This window comes from Dendrobates tinctorius, unplaced genomic scaffold (assembly GCF_039654945.1).
Source record: "Dendrobates tinctorius isolate UK_male_01 unplaced genomic scaffold, ASM3965494v1 ptg000149l, whole genome shotgun sequence".
Classification (NCBI taxonomy): Eukaryota; Metazoa; Chordata; class Amphibia; order Anura; family Dendrobatidae; genus Dendrobates; species Dendrobates tinctorius.
In genome coordinates, this window is record NW_027361816.1 from 3,234,283 (window position 1) to 3,260,212 (window position 25,930).

Here is a 25,930-nt window from a genome sequence, read left to right on the forward strand (position 1 = left end):
TTCATTCTGCCCGAAACGCAGATACCGTGAATCAGGGCCTAGCTGATTAGTTTGAGTAGTCGGCTGTGCACCATAGTTAGAGACATGAGTACTCCGATATGGAGAACTTCTCCCCGTGCCACTCCAGCTGATTGACAGGTCTCACCCACGTGTGCACAGAAGGAAGATGCATGTCAGCATAAACCATACCTGGCTGCAATATACAGGCTCTGATTCATACTGCCCATGGTTCGGGCAACATAAATCTATTGACAGGTTTCCCCTTGAGCATAATTGTCCCATTATTCGGGGTGTAAACACTTTTTATTCATTCCTGGTAAAAGAACTACAATTGAAATGTTTAGCGATGGAGAACTTTGAGAAATGTGGCATTGTACAAATCACGTTGTAATATTCGCAGTGATCATCCGAAGTGCTCAGGGAACATATTACAATATTTTCGGTTCATACAATTGCTCTATGAAAGAGATCATGAATATGATGACCAGGACAGCTATTAACCCTGTTATTGGTGATGTCCCAGATTGGCCTAGGATGAGTTCCCTTGCTGGCCCCATTAACCAAAGTGCTTCTAGGGCAAAGGAAATGAAATCCGGCTGCTGAGCTCTGAAACCCAAAGCTCAGAAAGTGAAGGAAAAGCAAGAACGTAAGACTTGTAATAACACCATAGCTGCTCCCATAGGATGCAAAGAGAGGGTTGTGGGGGAGCTGTAAGGTTCCAATTATGCAGGGATCATGTGCAGAAACCTGCCTTTTTTTTCTAAACAAAGTCAACTTCCCACAAAATGTTTGAAGGAGAAATGAAAAGGAGCATAGATTCCAAGCCAGACTGCATTAAGCACGGCTTTCCAGCACTCACCGGCAGAGGAATTTGGTGGCGCAAGCACACTTGAAACCTGTTTGTGAAGGAACAGATCAGGGCACTCAAAGGATGTTGTTCCTTGATATAGAAAATCCACTGCACACAGTTATAGAAAAATTCTTCCTAAAGCTGAACCTTCCCAAAGTCATCAGACTGAGATATTTCAATTTCCTTATCTGATCCCTACATACAGAAAAAAACATATGGAACAAATGTTGTAAGAATATTTATTGCCATCTCGGAACGTTAAACAAAAAATTGGACTACCTGGAGGAAACGCTGGCAAATTTCTTAAAGTTAGTCACTTGCATTAGACATAATGCCTCTCATGGTGGCCATTCTTTATATTCCCGAAAGAGTCCATCTTTTCTCTAGACATCCCTTTCAGAGGAGTCTTCTTTTGACCCCCATGGAGAATATATTTGTTCAACCTGATTGGCTCCAGTATTGAAGAATTTTACCGTAAGTGAGTTCAAGGACATCGATCACAGGTCATTCTTTTATAGACAAAAAAAAAATTTGTGTATAATATGCCTTGAAGGGAATTATACCTTAATTTTTATTAGTCGTTTTAATTTTGTAAATCAATAGTACATGTGAAAATAAACAACTTTGTAATATATTTTATCAGAGAAATCTGCTTCTTTCTTCTCCTAGACACTTGCAATTCATGGGTAAAACATTTTATCTCCCTGGATTTTAATAGCTAACTGAAAAGATGGTAACAAGCAATCGCAAGTAGTGATGAGCGAGTATGCTAGTTACTTGAGATTTCCGAGCATGCTCTGGTGTCCTCAGAATAGTTTGGGCTTACTCAGAGATTTAGTTTGTTTCCCAGCAGCTGCATGAGTTGCGACTGCTAGATAGCCTGAATACATGTGGGAATTTCCTAACAAACAGGCAATCCCTGCATGTGTTCAGGCTGGCTAGCAGTCGCAAATAATTCAGCTGCAGCGACACAAAATAAATCTCCGATCACGCCCAAATTACTCGGAGAATACCCGAGCATGCTCGGAAACCTCGAGTAACGATCATACTCGCTCATCACTAATTGCAAGCTTTCGAGAATACTCGGGTCCCTTCATCAGGCATAGAATTGGCTCACTGGTACAAAGATATATACTTTTTTCTGTATCAAAATGAAGGATACCAGAATGTACTGCATCTTTATGGAACAAAATTACAGGCTAACACGGTACAAAGGTATATTTTTTTTCATGGGTAAAACCTGTATTCAGTCTTCTCCATTACTGAAAGTGGAAATGACAGTTGGGGCTTTAAAAATCCATGAAGGGAGGAGCTAGAAGACACGGTCATTCTCCTGAAACAACAATTACTGTTCACCATACACTTTATGAGCACCAACTGTCATCTCCTTTCTCAGTTAAGGGAATATTTGTGCTCGCTGAAGACAGATTTTACCCAAGAATTGAGAATTTTAAGAATAAAACATCAGATCAGGAGGAGAAAGAAGTAGAATTCTCTGATGAGATATATTACAAAGTTTATTTTTTTCATGTGCACTATTGATGGTACATAGTTTGGTCTTTTTTGTGGTAACACACATATGCAAATCATGGATGATAAAGAAATAAGACTGAAGAAGTATTGATGCCTTCAAAATGTGGTGCTAGAGAAGGATGTTACCAATACCATGGATGGCAAGAAGGACAAACAAATAATTATTGGAAGAAATCATGCCAGATATGTCATTCGAAGCAAGGACCACCAAGAGGGCAGGACTGGCCATCTGGCAAATGACAGAAGGGCCTGTGGTCGTGGGCCACCTTGTCTGCTACGTTGTTAATAGATTCGGTGTTCTCAAGACACCCATACTGTTAAGAGTTGTGATGGAGGTATCATTAGAAATGCATGGGCCTGTGTGATTTAAAAAGCCAGGGCTGAATTTCAGCCCCAGTCGGTACCTGATCACCAACCTACAACTTGCCTACTTTGGACACATCATACAATAAGTGCAATCACTGGAGAAGGACATCATGGTTGGAAGAATAGGCAAATAGGAAGTCCGGCCACCCGATGGCTAGATACTATCAAGATAACAGCTCAGAAGACTCTGGTGGACCTTCTCTCGGTTTGCACAAGATCGATCTTCCTACAGATCGTTCATCCATCAAGTCTCCATGGCTCCAGAGATCGAGCCAAAGGCAGTAAAAAAACCTCTTTAACCATCCCTAGGTGTGCTCTTGCATGCGCTACTGAGGATCCATGGTCTACACCAAATCTATTTATACATCTGTAGATTTGTCCGTCGGCCTCTATTCTGTACACATCTGCTTTCATGTTGGAACTAAACAACGTCAACATGAAAACAATTTCCGTGAAAGTCAAGTTTGTGTTGTCTGCTATTTATAAGTTGATTGTAATATGGCTTTAGTTAGCACAGGGTTAATGAAATAGTTCCGCTGCTAAAAGGTTGTCCAGGAAAGGATGCTGACATAGTTTAGGCTGGGCTTGTGATTGCAGCCTTGATAGTGTTCTTGGAGGCTCCACAGCTGTCTTCTGACCACCTTGCTCATATTTTTTGCTTAATGTCTCTTCCGAAGAATGGAAACCGTTTTATTAACTGTTAAAACTCTTGTGCCTTTTCCTCCTCTTTTTATTAAACTATATATTGTTTATACTGCGGAGAGAAGTAGGCAACTACTTATATTGCTCAAAGTTGCTGCTTCGTTGGACATTAGGGATGCAATTGGTTCATGTAGGGGAAATGGGAGTCCTTCTGAGAATTGGCACCAGGCGTTAATTAGGGAACACTGGATCCATACATGGTTCTGGTTTGGTGTCACTACACTGTCTCCATGACTATTGTGCCAATTTTCACCTTCGTTTCTTGTCATCTTATTGCAGTGCTTACACAGATAAGTCCTTCATAGATTCCCTCCACTTAAAAGGTCTGTTAGTAGAAATGGACTATTCAAACTAAGCTCCCTTGACGTGGCCAAACAGTTGAGTGCTCCTTCCTACTTAGTTAATTTACATCCATCTGGATCCGGTTTTTCTTTGATTTGACACCCGTGGCTTTACAGGATTTCCAAAAGGGCATAGAGAGATGGAAAAGAAGTAGGCAAGATGGTGCGCTGAAATGTTCTGTGCAACAAGTACCTGTTCTTGGTTTGAAGAGTCATTTTGTGCTCCATTTTAACAGCAGGTTCGTTTTCACCGGCTGGATTGACCACCATCTAGAAATTCCAGGACAGTCCATAAAAATAGGGCACTTTTGTCTTTTCCATAAGAAAAACTTGTCACCTGTGATTTTTTTTTTTTTCAAATGAAGAAACGTCTACAGATTATTTTGATTTGTAATAATCATCATTTTACACTTTACGGTGAATGCAGCTGATGTCGTCTTATCATAGTTGTGTTGTGGCACACATGTATCACAATCATAATGACTTACCGTATAATGGTTTCCAATGTGTGTGTAAAAAATATTGTCTGCCCTTGATTTTTTTTTTGATGACCTTCCAGCAAAAGTAAAAACTCAAGTTGGCAACCCTGCTACCGGGCGCCCCATAGTAGCTATAGGAGATCCTTATGGTACCCATGCATACAGGAAAATCTTCACCTTTTTCTTTCTAAGGATTCCATGGACAGTCGACCATAACGCGTCATGAGGCCAAATTCGGAGGGCATTTACAGATCTTAGGAGGAGTCTTTCACATGGGGTCTACTTGACGTTTGTTTTATGGAGTCCAGAATGATCTTCTTCTCCATTGCTTTGTTTCTGTCTGGTCTTGGTGAGCTGTGAGTCGCTTGTTTAACTTAATGGGTAGTAAAAATGTAGGCAGGGAGTCATTTATTGTGACTTCAAAGGAAAAAATACAGTTTGATAAATATATCTTTTGAACTACACATCATTCTCCGGTATTCTACATCAGTGCCCGAAATCTGGAGTGATTGTTTTAATATTCCTTTCTTTTTTTTTTTTTGTAAAAATTTCTCCCCCCTTTCCTTCTATGCTTTAGCTTACTGCAAGTTAAACAAGGTTGGCGCTTGTGCTGGGGCTGCCAGGATTACGTCAGCGGACCAATTCCCCACAGAGTGCCAGGGAGAGCAACCTGCATGAAAGCCGCCTTTGTTCCAGGGAGGTGTGCTGGCTTTACATGAGGCTGCTCTCTGGACGTCTGTTTGTGAAACAATTTATTGGAACATGGTATGTGTGTGTGTGTGTGTGTAAGACGCTCCCAGAGATTGGATTCGTTTCGTTCCTTAACACCTTCCTTGCCAGTGGAATACGGAGCGCAATTAAAGATCAGTAGCCCCAGTCTTTGAAAGTTTTGTTGCGGAGATTAAAATTAGAAAGTGTCAATCTCCTTTACTCATCCGCATTATTACTCTTTTCCGCTCTTCTCATAACACCGAAAGTGTGAAAAGTAACGTCATTCGTACGTCAGGAGTGACGAGAGCTTCTGCAGGTGGGAAAACCTCTGGATGGTAATGGGAAACCCGAGTAATGAACCAAGCAAAAGTTAGTTATCAGATGAAATGAACAGGACACTGTAGGGGCATTGCTTGGCACCATGATTTTCTCTAAGTATTGCGTCATTCAGGTCAGTATTTCTACCATTGATGGTGGATTCTAGAACCACACAGGTTAATTGCAGCACTCTCTGTCACAGGTGACACACAAATCTTGGCATCCAAATATATGGGCACAGAATCCATGCCCCTTGTTTCTTTCTTCTCTGGCCTGTATAAACTAGCATGTTTTCTATTGTCCTCCCCTTGGCGGTATCATTTGAAGATTGAGTTATTACCTCCTCCCTCCCCATTACTTACAAATACACATCTCCCTCCCTTCCAACTTGGCACTGATTTTTGCTTTAGGGACCCTTGCCAGGAACTTAACGGGTTTACAGACTGGAGTTATTCCCCCCTCCTTCATTGGCGTCTCTGCCCTTATTTATTTTATAACATGTATAACTTTGAACATATATGCTTGTGGTGTAAATGTGTGATCTGTTGTAGAAGGTCCTTAAATACACTTTACAACTTTAATGTAGAACAGGCTTACAAAAATATCGACCTTAAGCTACAGTTTTTTTCTCTTTGCTCACCAATATATTTCTTTTTCATTTGTGATTTTTTTTTTTGTGGACTAATGTTCTTGGGAACACTGCATTAAGTTCCTTGTGTGCATTTCACTAAAGAAAAGTCCATGTTCCACATCACAGAGATCCTCCTTTAAGATCAAGAATTCTGAAAGTCATCTAGAGTTTTGTGATTTTTTGTTAAAGCCCCCTTCTCTGTGGTTTTTTTCCAACAGAGCGCTCCTCTCATCGGCCTATACTTCAGGCAGGCCTCCCAGCCAACACAACTGCCTATGTTGGAGGAGATGCAGAATTTGTATGCAAGGTATACAGCGATGCCCAGCCCCATATTCGCTGGGTGAGATATGTGGAAAAGAATGGAAGCCGGTATGGAGTAGACGGGATCCCATACATGAAGGTCTTGAAGGTAAGAATCTGTTACATAGCATAAATGTGTAAGGTGTTTTCTAGATAAATTCTTCCTTAAAACCAGAATATTAATAGTTATTAGTCTTGATGAAATTATGATATTCTTTATGACCAAGGTTTACTAGAACCAACTTCTATTGTTGTAAAGGAAGAATAGAAAATTATATAACTCCACCTAAACTTAAGGCCTCTAAACACATTCGGCTAATGTCAGCTAAACCCGTCGAGATTGAAAAGTTTAGTTGACGGTCTAATGTGTATGTTGGTGGCAGCCGACTGATGGTTGGGAGTGATGTCGATTGCACAGGACTGGTTTTGGACTGACGATCGCATTGTTCTTCTGGAGGTACCCCACTGGCTGATGTGTCAGTCGGAGCCTTTCCCATAGAGATCATGAGTGCTCAGTCGATGAAACACTCCTCTGTATTGGAGAGTTGGCCGAGATGGCTGTCGGCCAAAGCATTGTTCAGCTGACAGCCATCTGATGTGTATAACCAGCGTTACACACTTGGATAGATCATCAATGTTTGTTTTGGGGGCTAGATCCCTTGAGGTCATTATTGATTTAAATGTGGTAGTCGTTTTATTATTTTTGGGTTGCTGTGCCTCTTCATTGTTTCCAGGGGCACAGTAACTCAACCTCTGGAGTGTCAGGCCCTTTATATGCTCATCAGTCCCTACTAATCAAACATTACTGATTAATCCTAATTGAAAAATACCTTTACCTTACATCAGAATAACTTAAGCAATATATTTAATATATGTTGTAGAACATTAATAATTTATCATGAGTAACAAAGAGCAAAGTTCCTATTTTGGAACAGAATAATTCAGTTACAGGATTATTCCCATCATTGGATATGCCATGTCTGTGAGATGCAGGTCTAGCCTCTGGGACCCCCACAGACCACTGTGAATGGAGATGTTGCAGCATATGTGTGCCTCTCTCCATTCTGAGATGGGAATACCTCTTTATGAGGTCTATCAGCAATAGCCATTTTTAATGATCATGAGGCATATATATAGGGACACTAATACCGATACACCCGATAGTCAACGGCTCTATGTTTTTCTTCCTGTGTCACCTGACCATGTCTAGCACTCAGGAATAAACAGTTCCAGCGCTGAGGTGCTGAATCTGTACAATGTGACAGAAGCAGATGCTGGCGAATATATTTGCACGGTCTCCAATTATATTGGAGAGGCCAACAAGTCAGCCTGGCTCACAGTGGTGAAGAAAGAACCAGGTAACGTCTCCTGCCTCTGCACACGGGCTGCGAATGGGCTCTTGGTGCTTTTGGCAAAGGTGGCGTTTGACAAAATCTGGAGGTGGTGTTATGCCGTACTGAATTACGGCCATGGAAAAATACCCATTGAGCTTAAGGATTTCATTAATTATTAACCTCTTTTGTTTTCCCCTAACACTTTAATACCCAAACTCATCTTGTGTTATACGTTCGTCCATATTTTTCTGTCTGTCTTCCTCTTATGACCTTCACACACATTGGAGGCCAAGCTATATTCAGAAAGCTGCAACACGTTAATGAGGACACATTGCTTCTCTTAATGAGGTCAAAGGTTCCTCGTTAATTAACAGCTTATCCTGATACGATTGCTGACTTGGCCCACTTAGGTTATGTGCACATACAGTTTTTTAGATTCCAGCATACAATGATTTTGAAGCAGAAGATGCTTATTTTCCCCGAACTGTCCATTTTGACGTTTACTTGGCTGTCTTTTAAGGAAGATTTGCCGCCATATATAACATTGTGTTGCCAGAAGAATGGATCAGTCACTTCATTTAGCCGCATCACAGTTTTCAAAGTCTGATGCAACGAAAAGAAGTGACAAACGATGGAATGTGTGCACAGCAAGTCGCTTTGACATTGCTGTGCATATGTTCTCACTTTTTGGCGATTTTTTTAGCACTTTTTCAGACGAAACCCACCTGAAAAAGACATTTTGTGCAATTACCCTTATTACCTATCTTTACTTTATGAAATGATGGACAGTAAATAAACCTAATTCATTTTTACAGACTTGTTGATTAGAATTAGGAAAGTCGATAGCATTCCGACCCCTTCCCCCTTATCTTGTATAAGAAGATGAAATCCTTACTCATGGGTCTGATTTTTTTCCATGTTCTGTGATTGCACTGCATGCATAAATGGTGGTAATTTCTGGTGATGGGCAATGTGTATTAAACTGCTGTCTGTTTTCATAATGTCTTCATGGTGGCTCTTGGTGTGTTGGGTCTTTTGGAGAAGGTCTCTGTGGAAAGCAAGGGAGATCCTCAAAGGTCAATGTGCCTCTCCAAGGCTTGAGACGTCTCCTGAGCACACTCCACGTGTTTCCTTTTCTCATGGGGTATTGCTTTTCTTTTTCTTTTTTTTTGCCATCGTTCTCTTCCAGGCTGCCGGTGTTAACATTACAGATGAAGAAATAGAAGTCTTATATGTCAGAAATGTTTCTTTTGAGGATGCTGGGGAATATACTTGTATAGCTGGAAATTCCATTGGGATTTCTCAACACTCTGCCTGGTTGACGGTTCTGCCAGGTATTATCCTCCTGTCTTGGGTTTCTGTCTTTAACTTTTCTGTTGCTGGGGTAAACCATGAACACTTCTCCTGTCCAAGGAAACCAATATAAATCACGCAAGGAAAAAAACACTAGTGATACATTTTATATTCTCTGTATGCTTTTGGAATAGAACATTATCCAGTCTGACCTTTAGTTTAGCGGGATTTGGAGCCGTGTAACCGTGTTTACCTCTGCATCTACTTTCTTAGTTCCCGAATTGCATAGCATGGGCTCTTTATGCATTCGGGGGCGAGATGTTTTTGCTTTGTTGTGTTTTAACCCCTTTGGCGCTGCTGAAAGTGTTTAAGCCACAACAGAAAAAAAAACATTGCTGGTGTACAGGACTCTTCTCTCCTTACTGTTCGGTCTCTTAAGACTTTTCATTCTATTTTTCTTCTTTTCCTGCTGCTTTTTTTTAACTTTGGGGGACAGACATCTACGTGAAATAGAAAGGTAATGAACCCCCTTGTCAGTACTAGTTACCTTTTTTTGTTCATCGGATGAATAAGTCAATGCCGTGGAGGAATGTGTGAGTAAATGTGTTTGTTTAGCATCATACATTATGGTAGATTCCACAATCCAATAGGGTAAGAATTTCCATTTTTCTTAAGTTTTTGATTCATAAAAACTAAAAAAAAAAAATCTTGGTTAAACCTATGATTAGATACCTAAATGTAGGCCCTTTACTTACAATTGTTCCCCAGTCTTTCCGTGCCTCATTGTCTAGTTGCTTTTCTGTCGAAACCGTAAGCTAGTGTCAAATCAGGTCAAAGCGTAGTGAGTCACCACCTTGCCTTGTCCGCTGTTGGGCATTATCTTTGCCAGCACTAGCAATGCGTGATTGCACTGTGCTCACAAATCAAGCATCGCTTAATGTCTAGTAGGTTCCCGGATGCAGAGATCAGGTGCTCATGCTGTGCTTGTAGTGTTTGTGGTCTGCTGGGTGCTTCGGACTAGGAAATATTTGCTAGGATTGAAATGCCGTAGTAATGAATTTGTAAAGAAGAGTTAGTCTTATGTTTTTGTTTTTTTTTATTCATTAGCTATAACAGTTAATTCACCACACATTGTGAGACCCATAGGAGTTGACTGTTGGTGTGTTTGTGAGTCTTGATATGGACAATATAGAATATTTGAGATTCCTGGAAATCTTACTCACTATTCCACCCTAAATACTTTTGCAGGTATAGATCCTCCCGAAGAGGTCAGTTCTTTACCGTACTATATGGAAATTGGAATCTACATTGGTGGAACCTTCTTTATCATCGGTTTTATTGCTATTTGCCTGATATTCCACTTTCTCAACGGAGCCAAGAAGAAGAAGACTTTAATTGGACCACCTGTAGTCCACAAGCTCAGCAAGCGAATTCCTCTACACCGCCAGGTAACAGAAAGTAGATAAAGAGTTCAAAAAACTGTATGCGCCGACCAGTAGCCGCCATGTGCCAAGACACCAATACCAGCGATCTGATTGTGAGGTGCGTCTCATCAGTGCTAGTCCAGGGGTACTGCCCATAGTCTCTACAGTTCACACTAAACACTGTGATTGCAGTGGCATTATTCACAAGGTTTGGGCTATGTTATAGGCATGATGTCCATTCAGTATTCTAATTGATGGCATGAATCTTCAGATCTCCTCTAGACAGGGTTTCTCTGTTTTGCATTATCTATCATTTTGTGTAAGTTGTACTACATAGTTTCATCATTTATATTGCCTGTCCAATTTTTTTATGTTTGTATTATTTGACTAAGGCTTAAAATACTCTCTACGTTGCAGCATCCCGTGACCTTATACCTTCTGTCCACCATATGTATGTTATTTTTAGTGACTCTCAAGGATGGGATGAAGCAGATGCTAAGAAAGCAGTTGCCTATGATATCGAGGGAAAGTGGTGCGCAATTCATAGCGTAAAAATAAAATCAGACTTGTATTGTTTTTTTGTAGAGCAAATTGGACACTGTGTCTTGATGGCAGTGGGTTTAGAGAGCCTTCCCGCACTAAAGAGAAGCACTAGTGTCTGTGAACGAGATTTATTTTTGCTGGATGTGGAGCCAAAATTGTATATCATTAGTGGAGAATATTAGCAATAGAAATGTGAACAACAGCTGGAGGGACATTGTGATACTCCATGCCTCATGCTTCAAAAGACCTTGTATTGCGCATAGAATTATGGCTTCTTTAGATGTGCCAATCCAGGCCTACACGCAAGTCAACTAGTGGTCGTTTAATGAGCTATGCAAATAAGCTGATGGATATTATATTCTCGCAGAACAATCATTAACAACATCTTTCTGTTCCTAAAGAGTATCATGTTAGCTGCAGGTGAACACCTCTTTACACGTCTGCCGAGAAAGAGAGGATTTTTTAAGCCAAAAAAATCTTCCCACCTAATAACAAAAGTTTTGTTTATTCGATAAGTAGTTGCCTGCCTGTTTAGTCTGGCGCGAACATTCATACTAACATTCGTTCCACAATTTATAGCCAGACTAATACATTCTTGTGCATTCTGATATTGTGATTTTTTTTTTTCTTTAATTTTCTGAGGGTTGGGCAATAATACATTTTGCGGAGAGAAAAAATATTACTAATCTGTATGTAGGTAAATCCTATTGAGGGAGGGATAGATACTAGACTTGCTCTGGCAAACTTTTAACAAGTTCCTTTTTTGTTAGTTATTTTTCAGGGGTTAAAGGGGTTGTGCAGGCTTGGAGCTCAAGTCTTCATTCACCCTATGTGACTGCTGATTTGTAAACCATCACAGTGCACACAGAGCACGCTGTCGGCATTCGCCGGGAGCAGGCAGTCATGTTATCACAAGTATGTGATTTGCATACTTCCGGTCACATTTTCACTAGACGTGTCAATTTGAGCGAGGTCACACACGTCTTGGCATGTGTTCAAATGTGTGCAAATCGTATATCTGCAGTTAAGCAACCGCCTTCTCTCGGTACCGGAGTCCTGACGTCCCACACGCGGCATGTCTAAGGTTACATACAGTGACTGCAGACTTGAACCCCAAGCATGGACAACCCCTTTAATAAATATTTGTAATTCAATTAATAGAATATTATGTTAAACATAACAAATTACTTTTCCTCCAGCACGTGTTTAGTTGGACCAGATTTCCAAGTTTGACACCACAAAGCAAATATATTGGTATTGTGGTCATGCCAAGTAATCCAGTCATGATGGGTACATGACTTTTCTCTTGTATAGATTAAGTAATAAATTGTAGTTCCTGATATCTACCGAGAATGGACCTTTTACGACTTGTGAATCCTGATCTACCCAACAGCCAAAACCTTCGGGATTGTTTTGGAAGAATGGGAAGTCATGAAGTGCCAGCTGGACTCCTGCAGAATCATTTTTCACCCTTCTATGTGGCTTTCTATATCCTCATATATTGTATAATGAAGGTTGTAATACCTAAGAGATGTAAATGCAAAACTTTACTTTGGTATCCGGTATCTTTATGAACTAATTCTCCATAATTTAATTGGTATTTTGCTCTTCAAAAGGCAGCGGTATCAGGTAATCATGATATGAGCTAGAAATACCACATGTAACACACACTGACTTGAGCCAGCAGACTAAATGACAAGACAATACCACAGTATAGTACGTCAAAAACCCAAACATGTCTTCTGACTACCATGTACAGATGGGAAAAACAGATCCAAAAGTGACAGAAAAAAAAGTAACAAAAAAAGATGTGGCTCTAAAGTGACATTCTCCTCTCGTAATGTTATAACATTTTGGTAAAATATGCCATGACAGTATGAAAACCGGGGTCCGATCTATGGGATAAAAATCTACTATGCACAGCAGTGAATCAAGAGCCTGTAGGGAAGTATTTGGATTTGGGGGTGGAGGTGGGGTGTTTGGGCATTTATTGATTAATTTTAACCATTTTGCTATATGGAGGGAGCTATTTTTTAAAGGCCTTGAGTTGATCGTCTCTGGAGTGATGGAGGCACATCTGCTGACTAGAGCGGAGTTTGCACATGGACGGCTGCCTTGAGATGACTCTTTGTTCTGCTGTCATTAGACGTATATCACAGACTTCTTTCCACTTTCAGGTGTCGGCAGATTCCAGCTCTTCTATGAATTCTACAACTCCACTGGTGAGGATCACTACGAGGCTCCTATCCAGCGCCGACACGGTGCTCCTACCAAACGTGTCCGAGTACGAGCTTCCTCATGATCCAAAGTGGGAATTTCCAAGAGACAAGTATGCATTTCTAGTAGTATACTAATAGTATTTGTTTTACAGATGTAGGGGGTGTTATTTTTAAAGCCTTATATTACGGTACATTTTAATGATTTTTTTTTTTTAAATATTTTACTAGGTTTTTTATGCTTTGTACTAAGTCAGATCAGATATTGATGACCTATCTTAAGGATAGGCCATAAGTAGAGTTGAGCGACTTTTCCAAAAGTCGGGTCGAGCAAGATCGTCCGATTATAGGGAAAAGTCGGGGTCGTCCCGAAACACGAAACCCAATGTAAGTCAATGGGGAATAAAAGTCGGCAGTGAGAGGAGGACAGGAAACACACCTACAGTGCCCATTTGAATGCCAAAAGCATCAATTCTTCTTACTTAAGCTTGTCAACCTTAATTAACTTCATAATACAAGTTATGCACTGAAAAATGGGGGTTACTTGGCTAAAGTTGTTGGGGGGGGAGGGCTGGCTGCAGGTTTTCATGTGCCCTGGGCGAAAGAGCGCCCCTTTAACACATACCACAACTCATCATGCTCCGATACGGCAGATAAATAGCGGTATAGTACAATGAAAAATACCTCACTTTTTACATCTCATGACGAGGCCCATCTATTTCTCCATACAGAATCATTGGTCCCATATAATGTTTGAAACAGTATATGATGAGCTCCACATAATGCTACAGTATATGTTGGTCCCCATGGATGAAGCTCCACTGTCTTATGGGCCCAAATAATGCTCCAAACATAATGGGCCCCATTTCTAATGCTCTAGTGTATAATGGGCCCTGTAAATGCTGCTCCAGTGTCTGATGTCCACCTTTGGAATGTTCCAGTGTATGGTGGGCCCCATCTATCATTCTCCAGAGTATAGTGCTCCCCAAAAATTGCTGTCCCAACATTGAAAACAATCAAATAAGTCTCCTCGCTAGGGAATCCCTGTACTTGTCTGGACAGGTGCTGTAGCTTGCTTAACAGCTCGCCAGCCGTTCTCACGCCCAATATGGATTGCACGTGATTGCACAAAGGTTAGAAAGGGTACCGTATCCCTGGATAACATGTATGGATAGCGTACACATTCAAAATATATGTCTCAGGAGGCAGGCTCAGACGGTGTCAGGCCCAGTATGGATTGCACGTGATTGCACAAAGGTTAGAAAGGGTACCGTATCCCTGGATAACATGTATGGATAGCGTACACATTCAAAATATATGTCTCAGGAGGCAGGCTCAGACGGTGTCAGGCCCAGTATGGATTGCACGTGATTGCACAAAGGTTAGAAAGGGTACCGTATCCCCGGATAACATGTATAGAATAGCGTACACATTCAAAATATGTCTCAGGAGGCAGGCTCAGACGGTGTTAGGCCCAGTATGGATTGCACGTGATTGCACAAAGGTTAGAAAGGTTACCGTATCCCCGGATAACATGTATGGATAGCGTACACATTCAAAATATATGTCTCAGGAGGCAGGCTCAGACGGTGTCAGGCACAGTATGGATTGCACGTGATTGCACAAAGGTTAGAAAGGGTACCGTATCCCCGGATAACATGTATGGATAGCGTACACATTCAAAATATATGTCTCAGGAGGCAGGCTCAGACGGTGTTAGGCCCAGTATGGATTGCACGTGATTGCTCAAAGGTTAGAAAGGGTACCGTATCCCCGGATAACATGTATGGATAGCGTACACATTCAAAATATATGTATCAGGAGGCAGGCTCAGACGGTGTTAGGCCCAGTATGGATTGCACGTGATTGCACAAAGGTTAGAAAGGGTACCGTATCCCCGGATAACATGTATGGATAGCGTACACATTCAAAATATATGTCTCAGGAGGCAGGCTCAGACGGTGTTAGGCCCAGTATGGATTGCATGTGATTGCACAAAGGTTAGAAAGGGTACCGTATCCCTGGATAACATGTATGGATAGCGTACACATTCAAAATATATGTCTCAGGAGGCAGGCTCAGACGGTGTCAGGCCCAGTATGGATTGCACGTGATTGCACAAAGGTTAGAAAGGTTACCGTATCCCCGGATAACATGTATGGATAGCGTACACATTCAAAATATATGTCTCAGGAGGCAGGCTCAGACGGTGTTAGGCCCAGTATGGATTGCACGTGATTGCACAAAGGTTAGAAAGGGTACCGTATCCCTGGATAACATGTATGGATAGCGTACACATTCAAAATATATGTCTCAGGAGGCAGGCTCAGACGGTGTCAGGCACAGTATGGATTGCACGTGATTGCACAAAGGTTAGAAAGGGTACCGTATCCCCGGATAACATGTATGGATAGCGTACACATTCAAAATATATGTCTCAGGAGGCAGGCTCAGACGGTGTTAGGCCCAGTATGGATTGCACGTGATTGCACAAAGGTTAGAAAGGGTACCGTATCCCCGGATCACATGTATGGATAGCGTACACATTCAAAATATATGTATCAGGAGGCAGGCTCAGACGGTGTTAGGCCCAGTATGGATTGCACGTGATTGCACAAAGGTTAGAAAGGGTACCGTATCCCCGGATACATGTATGGATAGCGTACACATTCAAAATATATGTCTCAGGAGGCAGGCTCAGACGGTGTTAGGCCCAGTATGGATTGCACGTGATTGCACAAAGGTTAGAAAGGGTACCGTATCCCCGGATAACATGTATGGATAGCGTACACATTCAAAATATATGTCTCAGGAGGCAGGCTCAGACGGTGTCAGGCACAGTATGGATTTGACGGCCCAGATTACACAGCGGAGGAGCAGGGAGAGGTAAAGATTGCAAATGCTGTGGCCCTGCCCAAGCAAGGTGGGCCCACTCGTGGGCGTCGGTACTGGCACTGGGCCCCTCATAGTACAGCTGTGTGTCTGACGGCGGGTGTGCACCACCACCGTCAGAGACACTTGATTGCACTATGAGGGACCCTGTGCCAGTGCCCGCGCTCAAGAGTCGGCCTACCCACCTGTCCAGGGCAACGGCACTCGCACGGTGTCGTGCGGTAGGTGGTGACCCCGGCCATGGGGGGGGAGGCAGCACAGTTAGGGAGTTATAGAAAGTGGCATATGTTGATGTTGGACATTCAGCTGATGCAAAAGGCGAAATAGGTGAAGTACCAGGAAGAGGTGGACCAAAGCAAGCCATTTTTCTGTTACCCTATGTGTCATCAGGGGAAGGTGGGACAAAATCCTTGGAAACCCATGCGTGGTTCATTTTAATGAAGGTTAGATCATCCACATTTTGGGTTGACAGACGGGTCCTTTTTTCTGTCAGGATTGATCCAGCTGCACTGAAGACTCTTTCCGATAGCACACTTGCAGCTGGGCAAGCGAGCTCCTGTAAGGCATATTGGGCCAATTCAGGCCAGGTGTCCAGTTTAGCGGCCCAATAGTCAAAGGGGAATGACCTGTGTGGGAGAACATCGATATGGGAGGAAAAGTAGTTTGTAACCATAGTTGACAACTGCTGTCTCCTGTCACTTTCCATCGATGCAGTATTACCAGTTGTGTGAGCGGTATTTGAAAAATCAGTCCACAACATTGTCATGAAACCCCTGTCTCCAACGCCACTTCTGCTGTGTGCACCACGAACACCTCTGCCAAGCTGCCCCCAGCCCGTACGGCTCGTGTGAGAACCATCACCGCTGCTGTGTGCTGGGAATGCCTCAAGCAACCGATTTACCAGAGTTGCTTGTTTATTAGCCAATATTAGGTCAAGGTTCTCCTGTGGCATGATGTTTTGTAATTTGCCTTTATAGCGTGGATCCAGGATGCTGGCCAACCAGTAGTCGTCATCGTTCATCATTTTGGCAATGCGGGGGTCCCTTTTTAGGATCCGCAAGGCATAATCTGACATGTGGGCCAATGTTCCCAGTGTCCATGATGCACTGCGAGTGCTGGGTGGAGGAGCACTTTCTGGCAAATCCACATCCCTCCAGTCACGCACAAACCCTGTACCAGACCTTGCCACGCCAACATTTTTACTTGCCCCACGAGATGCAGCCTCCTCCCCTAAGTAATCATCCCCATCATCCTCCTCCTCCTCCTCTTCTTCCTCCACCTCGTCCAGGAGAGGTCCCTGAGCAGACAATGGCTGAATGTCATCAAGGATTCCCTCCTCCTCTTCCTCCTCATCAACATTGGCTGCAGACGCCTGCTCCTTAAGGTGGGTCAAAGTTTGCATGAGCAGACGCATAAGTGGGATGCTCATGCTTAGGATGGCGTCGTCTGCGCTTACCAGCCGTGTGCATCCCTCAAAACACTGAAGGACTTTACAAAGGTCTTTCAGCTTCGACCACTGCACGCCTGTCAACTCCATGTCTGCTCTCAAAGTGCCTGGCCGTGTATCCTCCCACAAATGCATTATGGCCTGCCTCTGCTCGCACAGCCGCTCCACCATGTGCAGGGTGGAGTTTCCACCTTGTTGCAATGTCGATAATGAGGCGGTGGTTGGGAAGGTGGAGCAATTGCTGCAGCTTCTGCATACGAACGGAGTGTACAGGCGACCGGCGGATGTGCGCGCACAGTCTTCGCACCTTCTGGAGCAGGGCTGTTAACTCCGGATAATTTTTGAGGAAGCACTGCACCACCAGGTTCAAGGTGTGAGCCAAGCAAGGTATGTGGCTGAGTTTTGAAAGGGCTATGGCTGCCACAAAATTACGGCCGTTATCACTAACTACCTTGCCTGCCTCAAGATGTACACTGCCCAGCCATGACTCAGTTTGTCGCTTCAAGTACTCGGCCAGCACCTCGGCGGTGTGTCTGTCGCCCAAACACATCATCTGCAACACAGCCTGCTGACGCTTTCCACTAGCTGCTCGATAGGGGGACACATCGTGTGCAACAGTGGCAGCTGCAGATGGAGTGCTCGTACGACTGCGCTCTGTGGACGAGCTTTCGCTTCTGGAGGAGGAGGAGGAGGAGGGTCGAACGCCTACAGCCAACTGTTTCCTATACCGTGGGCTAGGCAGCACTGTCCCACCACCGCTGTCCCCTGTGGACCCTGCATCCACCACATTAACCCAGTGCGCAGTGATGGACACGTAACGGCCCTGGCCATGCCGACTGGACCATGCATCAGTTGTGAGGTGCACCTTTCCGCTCACTGACTGCTTGAGTGCATGGACAATGCGGTCTTTCACATGATGGTGGAGGGCTGGGATGGCTTTGCGAGAGAAGAAGTGGCGACTGGGTAGGTCATAGCGTGGTACTGCATAGGCCATGAGTTCGCGGAAAGCTGTGCTTTCCACCAACCGAAAGGGCATCATCTCAAACGAGATTAGTTTGGCAATGTGGGCGTTCAAACCCAGTGTACGCGGATGAGAGACTGAGTACTTTCTTGACCTACTCATAGTGTCTGGGAGGGTGAGCTGGACTTGAGAGCTGCATATGGTGGAAGTAGCGGTGGACAGGGCGGACTGAGAGAGGGTTGATGATGGTGATGGAGTTGGTGTTCTTTCTGATGGCCTAGAATCAGTCTTTCGTTGATATAACAGTGGGATTCCCTGACTGCTGTGGTCTTGCAACGACACCTCAACATTTGCTGCTGTGCTAACCGGTGGGCTTACAGTGGGGGAAACAATGTAGCGTTGCTGACTACCTTCGTTGTGATCAGTTGCACATGTGGCACTTGAGGTTTGGTGTTGTGTCCACGCTTGCAAGTGCATGCTGGTTAAATGTCTAAGCATGCAACTGGTATTCAAATTTTTCTGATTTTTCCCTCGGCTAAAGGTCTTTGCGCACTTCTTACAGATAACCTTGGCCTGATCATGAGGATTTTGTTCAAAAAAGTGCCACACTGCACTCTTCCTACTTTGGCAGACATTTTGCGGCCTAGCACGCTGTGATCTTTTGACCCTCTGGACAAGCTGTCCAGCAACTCTTTTGATGTTTGGAACCTGTCTTTGGAGTTCTCCGGGCCTGCCAGATAACAGCTGTTGCGATGTCGATGTCTGCTGTGGATGCTCCTCATCTGAGCTATTGGAAGCAGCACCCTCTTCCCCCAATGGATGCCAATCTGGGTCAACAACTGGGTCATCCATCACCTCCTCTTCTATGTCATGTGCACCTTTCTCTGTGTCACCGTGTATGGTGGTATAGTGTGCGGGAAGGGGCACCTGAGTCTCATCAGGGTCAAAATCTGGCTCTGTACACTGCGAGGACAATGTAGTGCTCTGAGTGAATGTACCAGCAGAATCATCCATCAGCGGCTGTGCATCAGTGCACTCCATGTCAGATTCATCTTGGCCTGGGTAATTCACCATTTCACTTGATAATCCAGGCATGGTATGTGAAAACGGCTCCATGGAGTAATCAGTAGTATGGCCTGCGTCATCCTTCAATCTTGGTTGGGGTGAAGGACACAAGGAAAGGTGTGGTTCATGAACATGAGCCTCCAATGACGACTCAGTGCTTTTACTTTTTACAACTGAAGAAGAGGAGGCGATAGAGCTGGAGGCTGAGTCAGCAATGTAAGACAAAACTTTTTCCTGATGCTCTGCCTTTAAAAGCGGTTTGCCAACTCCTAGAAAACTAAGCGTTCGAGGCCTTATGTAGCCAGACGATGACGCAGGGTCAGCACCTCCTGCATTCGGTCCTATTTTGCTCTTGCCACTACCATCAGATCCACCACCAACACCATCATTACCAGCTGCCAACCCCCGCCCAATTCCACGGCCTCTTCCACCAGCCTTCCTCATTTTTGGTAGAAATGTAGCCAAAATCCAACAAACTATATAGTAATGTAAAACAAGGTACAAGGTGTCTATAGGACAGGGGAGATTTAGAATTTCTGCACACACTTGTGGACAGTGGACACTTTTGGATTGTGTGAGGCCCACTGATATCTGAGCGCTATGTGACAGGCTCGATGGCACAGCTGCCTGTGACCAAAGTGACGAGAGGATAATGGAGATTTTGAATCTCTGCGCACACTTTTGGGCACTGGACACTTGTGGATTGTGTGAGGCCCACTGATATCTGAGCGGTATGTGACATGCTCGATGGCACAGCTGCCTGTGACCAAAGTGACGAGAGGATAATGGAGATTTTGAATCTCTGCGCACACTTTTGGACACTGGACACTTGTGGATTGTGTGAGGCCCACTGATATCTGAGCGCTATGTGACAGGCTCGATGGCACAGCTGTGACCAAAGTGACGAGAGGATAATGAAGATTTTGAATCTCTGCGCACACTTTTGGACACTGGACACTTGTGGATTGTGTGAGGCCCACTGATATCTGAGCGCTATGTGACACGCTCGATGGCACAACTGCCTGTGACCAAAGTGACGAGAGGATAATGGAGATTTTGAATCTCTGCGCACACTTTTGGACACTGGACACTTGTGGATTGTGTGAGGCCCACTGATATCTGAGCGCTATGTGACCGGCTCGATGGCACAGCTGCCTGTGACCAAAGTGACGAGAGGATAATGGAGATTTTGAATCTCTGCGCACACTTTTGGACACTGGACACTTGTGGATTGTGTGAGGCCCACTGATATCTGAGCGCTATGTGACACGCTCGATGGCACAGCTGCGTGTGACCAAAGTGACGAGAGGATAATGGAGATTTTGAATCTCTGCGCACACTTTTGGACACTGGACACTTGTGGATTGTGTGAGGCCCACTGATATCTGAGCGCTATGTGACAGGCTCGATGGCACAGCTGCCTGTGACCAAAGTGACGAGAGGATAATGGAGATTTTGAATCTCTGCGCACACTTTTGGACACTGGACACTTGTGGATTGTGTGAGGCCCACTGATATCTGAGCGCTATGTGACACGCTCGATGGCACAGCTGCCTGTGACCAAAGTGACGAGAGGATAATGGAGATTTTGAATCTCTGCGCACACTTTTGGACACTGGACACTTGTGGATTGTGTGAGGCCCACTGATATCTGAGCGCTATGTGACACGCTCGATGGCACAGCTGCCTGTGACCAAAGTGACGAGAGGATAATGGAGATTTTGAATCTCTGCGCACACTTTTGGACACTGGACACTTGTGGATTGTGTGAGGCCCACTGATATCTGAGCGCTATGTGACACGCTCGATGGCACAGCTGCCTGTGACCAAAGTGACGAGAGGATAATGGAGATTTTGAATCTCTGCGCACACTTTTGGACACTGGACACTTGTGGATTGTGTGAGGCCCACTGATATCTGAGCGCTATGTGACACGCTCGATGGCACAGCTGCCTGTGACCAAAGTGACGAGAGGATAATGGAGATTTTGAATCTCTGCGCACACTTTTGGACACTGGACACTTGTGGATTGTGTGAGGCCCACTGATATCTGAGCGCTATGTGACACGCTCGATGGCACAGCTGCCTGTGACCAAAGTGACGAGAGGATAATGGAGATTTTGAATCTCTGCGCACACTTTTGGACACTGGACACTTGTGGATTGTGTGAGGCCCACTGATATCTGAGCGCTATGTGACACGCTCGATGGCACAGCTGTGACAAAAGTGACTAGAGTATAAGGGAGATTGGATTGCTTTTAAAAAAGCAGTTTGCGGAGCAGTGGGTAAACAGCAATGCCAGCGTGTCAGGAAGCCTTAAAAGGCAGCCCAACAACCAACACCACTGATACACCGCAATATAGCCTCCCCTTGCACTGCACACACAGTGACTTGTGTGTTGTGCAGGCCAAATCGCTAGCAGCAGAAGCAGTTTTTTTGTCTTCTTCCCTGCCTAACGCTCTCCCTACAGAATCAGCAGCAACCTCTCCCTATACTAAGATCGGCAGAAGTAAGATGGCGGTCGGCGTGCACGCCCTTTTATACCCCCTGTGATGCCCACCAAAGCAAGCCAATCACTTGCATGCCCTTCTGAAAGATGGTGGTGACCCGTGCCTAGGTCATCACGTTGCCCACAGTGTCCGTGGATCCTGATTGGCTGAAAAAGAGCGCAAAACAAACTTTTGAAACGCGACTTTGGCGCGTAAGTCGCCGACCTCGTGGCCGACCTCATCCTAGGGTCGGGTTTCGTTTCATGAAACCCGACTTTGCCAAAAGTCGGCGACTTCTGAATTTTTTCGACCCGTTTCGCTCAACTCTAGCCATAAGTGTAAAAGTAGTTGTCAACCTTTTTATCTGAGCATCTTTCAGTAATCCCTCTATGACCGGGTGTTTTTTTTTTTTTTTACTGTTTTTACCTGTTATTTCTGAGCTCCTCTCAGCTGATTTATGATCCTTGACAACATCAAAATTGAATATGGCAGGAAAGAAAGAACCTGTAAAATCTAAATAGTGCAACATTTTTTTTTGTAAAACCCAATAGTAAAAACTATACATTCAGGGCTCAGTCCTAGGCCCCCTCCTCTTCTCTTTATACACTGCCCCTATTGGACAAACAATCAGCAGATTTGGGTTCCAGTATCATCTCTATGCTGATGACACCCAATTATACACTTCTTCCCCTGACATCACCCCTACCCTAATTCAAAATACCAAGGATTGTCTGTCTGCTGTCTCTAGCATCATGTCCTCCCTCTATCTGAAACTAAATCTCTCTAAAACTGAACTTCTTGTGTTTCTCCCCTCTACTAACCTCACTCTACCTAACATCGAAATAACCCTGGAGGGTTCAACCATAACTCCCAAGCAGCATGCCCGCTGTCTTGGGGTCATATTCGACACTGAACTTTCCTTTACTCCGTACATCCGATCACTCAGTCGCTCTTGTCACCTGCATCTTAAAAACATCTCCAGAATCCGACCTTTTCTCACCTTTGAAACTGCTAAGACTCTTACTGTCGCTCTTATTCATTCTCGTCTGGACTACTGCAACTCTCTTCTGATCGGTCTCCCTCTTACCAAACTTTCTCCTCTCCAATCCATCTTGAATGCAGCAGCCAGGGTCATATTTCTGTCCAGCCGCTTCACCGATGCCTCCATCTTATGCCAGTCATTACACTGGCTACCTATTCGCTACAGGGTCCAGTATAAACTTATCTCTCTCACCCACAAAGCTCTCCACTGTTCTGCACCGCCTTATATCTCCTCTCTCATCTCTGTCTATCGCCCTACACGTGCCCTCCGTTCTACAAATGACCTAAGACTAACATCCCCCGTAATCCGAACCTCGCACCTCCGTCTCCAAGACTTCTCTCGTGCTGCTCCAGCTCTCTGGAATGCACTTCCCCAGACGATCAGACTGATACCTAGCCCTGACCTATTCAAGCGCGCTTTGAAAACCCATCTCTTCAAAGAAGCCTATCACATCAACTACTCAGCAAGCTAACTTTGCCCTGTTCCCTCCTTCCAAATATTATTCTGAATCTGCACCCTACTATTCATCTGTCTCCACACCCTTCATGCACATGATAACTGCACTTGATACTTGTCTATTGCACTTAAACACACGGGCTGATGACCGGATCATGCAGCTTTATATGAAAATCCCTATTATAATTGCCAGACCTGAATTAACAAGCATTTCTCACCTACTGTGTCCCCCCATTTCCTTGTAGATTGTAAGCTTGCGAGCAGGGACCTCACTCCTAATGTCATTGTTTGAATTGTCTTAACTTGTATTGAATTTATTGTCTGTACATGTCCCCGCTTAATTGTAAAGTGCTGCGGAATATGTTGGCGCTATATAAATAAAAATTATTATTATTATTATAATTATTATTATAATAATTAAAAAAAGTGAAAAAAGAAAAAAAAATTCCTTCCATAGGTGGTTAACCCCAATATCAATTTTATTTTGATGTACTTATAGATAAGATGTATATCAGCCAATGTAATTAATATTATTTAACCTATTTTGCAGATTTTTTTAAAATAATTTTATTAGTAAAACGTGTGATTTATAAGGATTTTTTTTATTTTTTATTTTTTTAACTATAGACTGACGCTGGGTAAACCCCTTGGCGAGGGCTGTTTTGGACAAGTGGTTATGGCTGAGGCCCTTGGGGTTGACAAAGACCGGCCCAAGGAATCTGTGACTGTTGCTGTGAAGATGCTGAAAGGTAAAGGGGTGGGGGATTGATGCTTTTTCCTCTCTCAGTGGGGGAAACCAGGTCACATTCCTGACCCTACAGATAAATCGGTAGCCCCTCTCAGTATTGCTGCCCCTCTCTGTGATTTAAAGACAGCAGCTTTGGAAAGACGTGTAATTTACAGCCTCGCTGCTTTCAATTATGCAATCCTTTTTGCCACCAAGACTCAATATGATCCCTGGGTCCTGTGAATGCTCTTTTCCATTAAATCCTGTCTGAAAGTCATTTTTTTTGCCCTTCCCTCTCATCAAAACTTTTTTTTTTTCTACTTGGCTATATGGATTCTTATCCATCATTAAAAAAAGACCCTCCTGAATCCTACACATGTATAATAGTGGCTAGTGGTGAGGAATGTCATTATTTTATAATAATGTGCTAAATAATGTTTTTTCACATTGGGTGTTGTGTGTAAAAAAAAAAAAACAAAAACCCTCCAAAGAAAAAAAAATAAATACATTTTACCTACATGAAAATTATATATAAGAAATTTGAATCTCACTATAATTTTTTTGCATCTCAACCGCAAAACTTGATCATTCTATTTTCACTGTAACCTGTTAATTTATATTCCTTCCCCCCCCCCAAGTCTATTTCCTGTTGAATATGAAAAATTTTCAATAAAAATTACAACTATATGAAAAAAAACAACCTTGATTTTAATTTTTATGTCCTAAATCAATAGTACACATAACAATAAGCAAATAAGCAATTTTGTAATATATCTGCTTTTTTTTTTTCTCCTCCTGGATTGATTTTTCACTCTCAATTCAGGGGTAAAATCTGTAGTCAGTGAAGACAGATTTTTTGCTATTACTGAGATAGATGACAGTTGGTGCTTGTAAAATTCTATGGAGGAGGGAAAATAGACACACACATTTGACTGCAAGTTGTTCTCTTGAAATGCCAGATACAGTTCTCCATAGAATATTATGAACGCCAACTGTCATATAACTATTATTCCTAAGGATATATACCAGCGATGTCTGTCCGAGACTTACTCCACAAAACCACTTTCACGGACATGCATGAACGAGCATTTGGCAAACAGCTGTCTAAATTGTATGGCTGACTTTACTTGTTCCTGACAAAGACAGGCATTTTTCCATACATGATTCTAAGTATTTCACCAATTTGTCCAAAGGCTGTGTTCACACAACCATCATGGCATCTTTTTTAAAAAATAAATAAGGAAAAAATTGTGGCTAAATAGTTATACCTACAAACCTAACCCTGAAACTCCACTGCCTACAACACAGACCACATTTTCAAAACATCTCAATTTATTCAGTATAGGGTATGAGTGCCAATCGCCGTGGTTGCCATCAGTGAGGTTTATTCATGGTTGTCTGAGGAATGTTCTGCTGCGATGAATTCTCCTGGACAAATCATCAAGATCCGCTGCTGGCAGCTCCCTTTCCACTTGCTGACCAATGACGTCCTCGATGGGAAGCGAGTCCGGAGGCGCTGCAGGTCATGGTACCATGTTTAGGCCACCGGGCTGCTCACAGTGTCCCCAGTAATATACTGGCATTGTTGTAATAAAAAACGGTTCCTCGGACACTTTGAAGAAATGGCCGTACCAATGGCTGATTTATTGAATAAATTGAGATGTTTTGAAAATTTTGTTTCCATTTTTTGCATATCTGTAACATGTCTATCCGTCCAGTGATTTCCACAATTGTATGACTTTTTCTTCTTTGTGTTCAATGTTGAGGAGTTTAGAAATAATAGTATAATCGTTGGATTGGCTATGTATAG

The 25,930-nt window shown here is 43.4% G+C and overlaps 1 protein-coding gene across 6 annotated transcripts in view; it reads left to right on the forward strand.

Annotated features, from left to right (window-relative positions):
- FGFR2 (fibroblast growth factor receptor 2) overlaps positions 1-25,930 on the forward strand; it is a 107,835-nt gene that overhangs the window by 73,418 nt on the left and 8,487 nt on the right. For 3 of the 6 annotated variants that reach the window (XM_073546611.1, XM_073546610.1, XM_073546616.1), the window contains 5 exons: positions 6,150-6,340; positions 7,442-7,589; positions 10,107-10,312; positions 13,003-13,154; positions 24,021-24,142. In XM_073546611.1, the coding sequence (XP_073402712.1) occupies positions 6,150-6,340; positions 7,442-7,589; positions 10,107-10,312; positions 13,003-13,154; positions 24,021-24,142 (819 nt within the window). Of the gene's footprint in view, positions 1-6,149; positions 6,341-7,441; positions 7,590-8,754; positions 8,900-10,106; positions 10,313-13,002; positions 13,155-24,020; positions 24,143-25,930 lie in introns of all 6 variants that reach the window. The other 3 variants (XM_073546615.1, XM_073546613.1, XM_073546614.1) reach the window with 3 other exon arrangements.